The 5992-nt window shown below is 43.1% G+C and overlaps 1 protein-coding gene across 1 annotated transcript; it reads right to left on the reverse strand.

Moving 5' to 3' along the window:
* Positions 1 to 1494: 1494 nt before the first annotated feature.
* LOC137948740 (probable inositol transporter 2) lies at positions 1495 to 3668 on the reverse strand. The gene is made up of 6 exons (XM_068794900.1): positions 3533 to 3668; positions 3370 to 3440; positions 2947 to 3282; positions 2756 to 2863; positions 2057 to 2662; positions 1495 to 1965 (listed from the first exon to the last, which is right to left on the reverse strand). The coding sequence occupies exons 1-6, from the start codon at positions 3666 to 3668 to the stop codon at positions 1495 to 1497; spliced, it is 1728 nt and encodes a 575-aa protein (XP_068651001.1).
* Positions 3669 to 5992: the final 2324 nt, after the last annotated feature.

Here is a 5992-nt window from a genome sequence, read left to right on the forward strand (position 1 = left end):
TTGGCCAACTCAAGCATTTTCTTGGTCTAGAGGATGATCGTACACAAGAAAGAATACTTCTCTACCAACAGAAATATGCCCAAGATCTGTTGAAGAAGTTTGGAATGCTTGAATGCAAGCTGATTTCGACGCCGATGGAGCCAAATGCCAAAATGTGTGCACATGAAGGAAAAAATTTGGAAGATGCGACGATGTATCAACAATTGGTAGGTAGTCTGATCTACTTAACCTTGACTTGACCTGACATATCCTATGCAGTTGGCGTGATGAGTCGGTACATGCAAGATCCAAAGAAGCCTCATTTGGAAGTAGTTCGTCGAATTTTGAGATATGTGAAGATTACAATTGACTATAGTCTTTTGTACAAGAAAGGTGAAGACTGTAAGTTAGTTGGCTACTGTGATGCTGACGATGCAGGAGATCATGACACCAGGAGGTCCACAACTGGGTATGTGTTTAAGCTTGAGTCTAGAACAATTTCTTGGTGTAGCAAGAGACAACCGACGGTATCATTGTCAACCACTGAAGCTGAGTATTGAGCAGCAACACTGGCAGCTAAAGAGAGTACCTGGTTGATAAAACTGATGAATAATCTACACCATCCAGTAAAGTATGCAGTCCCGTTGTATTCGTTTGGCGGAGAATCCGGTCTTTCATGCTAGAACTAAACATATTGAAGTACACTATCATTTTATCAGAGAAAAGGTTCTACAAGAAGAAATTGAGATGAGACAGATCAAGACGGATGATCAAGTTGCGGACTTGTTCACTAAATTTTTTTCGCGATCAACTGGTCATAGTATCATTAGTGAGAGCTGGTGTTGAGGGGGAGTGTTAAAAATCAACCCCAGCCATTTTTTTTTGGGGGGGGGGGGGGGGGGGGGGGGGCAGCCCGTGTGGGCCCACATGTAGATAATGCGTCGGGAAAGAGATTCAGTAAGGTTGAAATAAAGTGAGGTAAGGGCAAAATAAGGAAGTAGCAGAAAACAGAAAGGGGGAAAAATTCGGGATAGAAATAGAGTGAAAGAAAGAGGAGAAAAGGAAGGTAGGGGAAGGGCACCGAAGAGGAGAAACTTAGATCCCACCAGAGATGCAGCGGTGAGAAGCAACGTGAAGGCTCAAGCGTCGCCGGTGCCAGAAGACAGGAGGTTCCTCACCGTTGTGAGAAGCGAAGCTGCTGCCAGGAGGGTAGCAGGTCGTCGTTGCCGGTGCTGTTGGTCACTGGTGTTGCTGAAAGAACAGATCTCTCGGGCTTGGGCTTGCTGTAACAGTGCGTCGTTGTGTGCTGTGTGAGCGGAAGAAGCAAGAGGCTGTCAAACCAGAAAGGAGGTTCTTTTCTCATATACTGTTTCTGTTTAATACCTTGTTTATGTATTATGCAGTGAGAATTTATCTGTATCAAATTTTTTGATTTGTATTCAGTACGAGAACTGAGCAGAACAATTATTTTAGTGCTGTGATTGTGAAATTTATTCAATATAAACAACCCAATAACTAGGTAATCTGGTGTTCGTCGGAGACCCCGGGATCAACAGGCTTCAATCTTTTCGCTGCTAACATCTTCTCGACTTCCTCAAATGGCAGACCCTTCGTTTCTGGCACAACGTGATAGACGAATATGAAACACAAGCAGGCCACGCCACAGTAGAGAAGGAAAGTGCCTGCAACCCCGAGAGCTTCGGTCAAGGACAAGAATGTTAGTGTGACGATAACATTAGCAATCCAGTTTGCCACTGCTGCCATTCCTCCACAGAGACCTCTGTATCTTAACGGATATATTTCAGAGTTGATGACCCAAGGAAGTGTTCCCATGCCAGGAGCATAGGAGATGATGTAGAGTGCTAGCCCGATCAAAGCCAACCAACCGAAGTTGCTTGGGCATCCTCTCGTGTACCATGACCGATGCTCCCCGTGACAGGCATTCTTTGTAGTGGGATTTGATGCTAAACATGCACCAGGAAGAAGCTGCAACATGGAAGAAGATGCAGTTTACAAGACGAGGAAAAGTCATGCATGGATGACAAACTTAAAACAAAATTTATCTAAGATTACTCACCAGATCACCTGCATGAGAACAAAAGCCACAATCCGTAGTGGTTTTCAGACATTTCATGCAATTCCAGGAAGTAGCTTGATTCACCTGGTAGTCTGGACATGTCAAGTTTCCAAAATGTGCAGTCTCTACCTGACTAACAGCAGGAGAATGCTTCGCGACACCAATGAAAATTCCTCCCAATAGCGCAAGGCATACTATGATTCCAATCAAGCTGTAAAAGAGTAACTTTCTCCTCCCTGATCTGTCAACGAAGAAGATGCTAATAACAGTGCCAACGGTATTAAGAGCAGAAGTTATAAGAGAGAGAGCAAGAGCAGTCTTGTTAGAGGCGAAACCAGCTAACTGGACAATAGTGGGACTGTAATACATAACAGTGTTGATTCCCACAAACTGTTGGGCAATCTGGAGACCAACACCAGCATAGAGTCCCCTACGAACAACAGGATTTCCCCATGCTTGTCTCACTCTGGTGATAATATTTTCCTTGTTCGGATCTTCCTCTACCACTTCAGATTCAACTGATTCCCCCAAAGCTACAATTTCCCTATCCAGTTCATGGGAAGGATAGATCTTGGCCAATATGTTTTCAGCTTCTTCTGTCCGACCCTATTTAACAGAGGAAACGAGAGAGAAGATGAACAGTAATTTCTACCTCGGGACTGAAACTGAAGGAATTAAAAACAGAAGCTTGGCAGTAACCTTTCTGTAGAGCCACCTTGGGGACTCAGGAAGTGACAGCATCAAAATGAATTGAAGCAAAGCAGGAAGAGCAGCAACGCCAAGCATCCAACGCCATGTACCATGAGCCTGCACCCAACGCATGAGAAAAACTAAAATGTCAGTTTCATGTTAATTCTTATTTGTTCAGATCGTCAAGCTTTAGTGTATACCTTGGTGAAGGCTAAATTGATCAGGTAGGCTAAAAACTGCCCGCCTGTAATCAACAAGCCATTCATGCTAACAAGAGCACCTCTGATTCTAGCAGGAGATGCTTCGGAGATATAAAGAGGAGCAGTCATTGAAGCCATTCCCACTCCCAAGCCAACAAAGACTCTTCCAAGGATGATTATTCCAGGAGTCCATGCGACGGCCATGATAATGGCTCCTATAAAAAACAGACAGTCTGCAATGAGAATTGAAAGTCTTCGACCAATCCTGTCATTCAAATATCCACCAGCTGCAGCTCCAAATATGGCCCCTACGGAAGCCATGCTGACAATGGTTTCCTGTTGACGGCAAAAACACAGAGAAGGAAATTGATTTCAGAGAGATTCCACGAGCATAAAGAAGAGGAGGAAGAAGTGGTTGTTGACCTGTAAGATTGTTTTCTGATCGACTTCTCTGAATTCATCTCGAATGTAAAGAAGAGCACCAGAAATAACACCTGGGATCCCACAATAAGAAAGTGGTGAAAATTTTAGAAATTCATCAGTTATAAACGAAGAAATTATAAAGTGAAGAGAGAGGTTTACGCACCTGTGTCATAGCCAAACAGGAGACCACCAATTCCAGCAGAAAACGCAAGGCGTAGAACATATGGCTGCCTGAATATCAATTTAAGGCAGTCCTTGAATTCTGTTTGATCTATTCTCTGAATGCCGCCTTCCACCATTTTTGCAACTTGAGAGTGGGAAAATATGCTGGAGAGAAGAAGACAAGATCTTCTACGACATTGACTGTGCTGTGTCGATGAAGAACCAATGTTATAAGAAGAACATCAAATAAACACAGAAAGTCTCTGCCAAATTGACATGTTGATTAAACTGCAACTCATAGAGTAAATATATATCATGGCGCCTCCTCGACCTTCACCCCTGTATGGAAGTGGGTTTAGAAGGAATATCGGAGAACCAGCGAGCCCTCTTCTCTTCAATGTCTATCCGTTCTATCAGGCGAACGATACTCTGTTTTGAAGACTTTAGTAACCGGTTGGACTTCTTTCTCAATCTTCTAATGATTTCGCACACCCGAAACTGAAGATTATCCGTTCCACTTTTTCTCCCATAGTATTTCAGAAAAAAAAAAAAAAAAACAGAAAGATCACATAATTCAACGGATAACTATTCTTAGCAATAGAGAACAAGACGATGTTGTTACTGAAAGCTTATCGACTATTGGAGGGTGAGAAAGTCCGAAGGGGAAACGATTTTAAATCGTTACAGAGAAAACTGGGGAGAGAGAAGAAGAGTTGAGAAGAAATGGGAACTTGAATCGGGTCAAATCAATGGTTGTCATCTAATTCGTTCGATTTTTTTTCTCTACAAATACTTAAGGAATGCTCTCGGTTTCTCGTATCTGCATCTTCATCTTTTCGCTTTCATGGTTTCTTTTACATGCTCTGTTTGGTTGTTGAGATTGTCAGCTTTCCATCTAGTTTCTCACCGGAAAGTGGAGAGAAGGGGACTAAAAGGCCCCCTCTGCTCTCCGTCATACCGACCAACGATTATCTGGGTGGGGAAGACGATCCAACGTGGCTCTCTTGAGTCACTGTGGCATAATAATCTTTTCGATCGCTTAAAAAAGAGAAGATTTTAGAGGTAAGTGTTTCAGTCCGAGCAACAGAGAAGATAGAAGAGAAAAGATAGTCGCAAAAACTTCTTCTACTAATTGGTGAGTAAAATCTGAAGTAAAATAAATAAAAAAATTAAGCAAAAAAACCATTGTTCAGTAAATCACCTTTACAGAACGACGTTAACGCACTGAAACCTGATCCAGTCTTATGGAAGAAGCAGTCGACGCCCTTTGCTTCGCATTGCCTCGGACTCCGAAGTCCTAAAAGTATGCTGAGCATCAAACAAAACCCAGTGAGAATTTATAAGGTGGGAGGTTGTTCTTATCATATACACGAGATTTCAGCTAAAAATAAGGAAAATCAGGCGAGATTTCTATTTATGCTGTGAGCTTTCATTGGTTTTTCTGTTTCAGAGAGCACAATATTAGGCAAGTTCTATACGGGCGTTACAAGTTCAGCAATGGTAGCCTCTCTCTGGCGCTGGTTATAAAAGATGAACAGATGGTAAGAACGTCTTGCATACTATTTGTCTTCCTATGGGGGTTAGTCAACTTGAAGGACGATATGATCTTCAACCGCATAACGCCCTCCAACACTTGAAGTTGTTAGTGGAGCGCAAATGAAGCTTCATCTCGATGCAGGGGATAAAGGGGTTCTTCATCTCCACGGTTTTATTTCGATCATCTCGAAGAAGGACTTGTTTGATCATCTTTGAGTTGAAGGACGGGCTACGCTTGCTTTTTACCCTCTCTCTCCTCGCCCCCCCCCCCCCCTCGCTCGTCATCATTTCTCGTTTTTTATTCCTCTCTCCGGCACTCCCTCTCTTGCTCCATGCGCACCCGACGTTGCTGCTACCATAAAATCGATCGGATTTTCGTCTCCGGCCACCGTCTCAGCTCCCTCTCATCTCCAGCCTCATCTCTCGGCCTCGCCCTCTCTCTCGCACCCCCTTTTTCGTCTCCGTGACTCCCTCTCTTCTCTCGGTCTTCTCTCGACCTCGCACCCCTCTTTCGTCTCCTTGACTCCCTCTCTTCTCTCAGACTCGCTCTCTCTCGCTTCTCTTTCTCTTATCCCTCCCGACCTCCCTTTTTACTCTGTCTTCTCCCTCTCTTCTCCCTTTTGGCCTCCCACTCCCTTCTCTCTCTGGCTAGTCTCCTTTCTCCCAAAAATACTTTTCGATTTCATTTGATTTCCCCATTTCCATTTCGATTTTCTTAGATTTTGGACATTTGGGCATTGATTGCTTAATTTCTACTTCGATTAGGCATCGATTTTCCAAAATTTTAGAAGGTATGCCTAAACCCTAATTTTTTTCATTAAATTAGTTTTTTATTTGATTTAAATTTATTTCCAGTGCCTAATTGGGGGTTATTTGTGCATTATTGTGGGATTTAGGGTTACAGTTTATAGTCTAAATTTTTTAT

Source organism: Aristolochia californica, unplaced genomic scaffold (genome assembly GCF_029961685.1).
Source record: "Aristolochia californica isolate CCGP_79_NKW_82.1479 unplaced genomic scaffold, dmAriCali1.0.hap1 SCAF_1, whole genome shotgun sequence".
Lineage (NCBI taxonomy): Eukaryota > Viridiplantae > Streptophyta > Magnoliopsida > Piperales > Aristolochiaceae > Aristolochia > Aristolochia californica.

Excerpts from the sequence above, each read along its gene's own strand:
- LOC137948740 (XM_068794900.1), bottom strand. The coding sequence starts at position 3,668 with ATGGTGGAAGGCGGCATTCAGAGAATAGATCAAACAGAATTCAAGGAC. Across the intron at positions 2,663-2,755 it reads CAAGGTGGCTCTACAGAAAG|GGTCGGACAGAAGAAGCTGA; the intron begins GTTACTGCCAAG and ends TCTGTTAAATAG. Across the intron at positions 1,966-2,056 it reads GTTCTCATGCAGGTGATCTG|CTTCTTCCTGGTGCATGTTT; the intron begins GTGAGTAATCTT and ends TCCATGTTGCAG.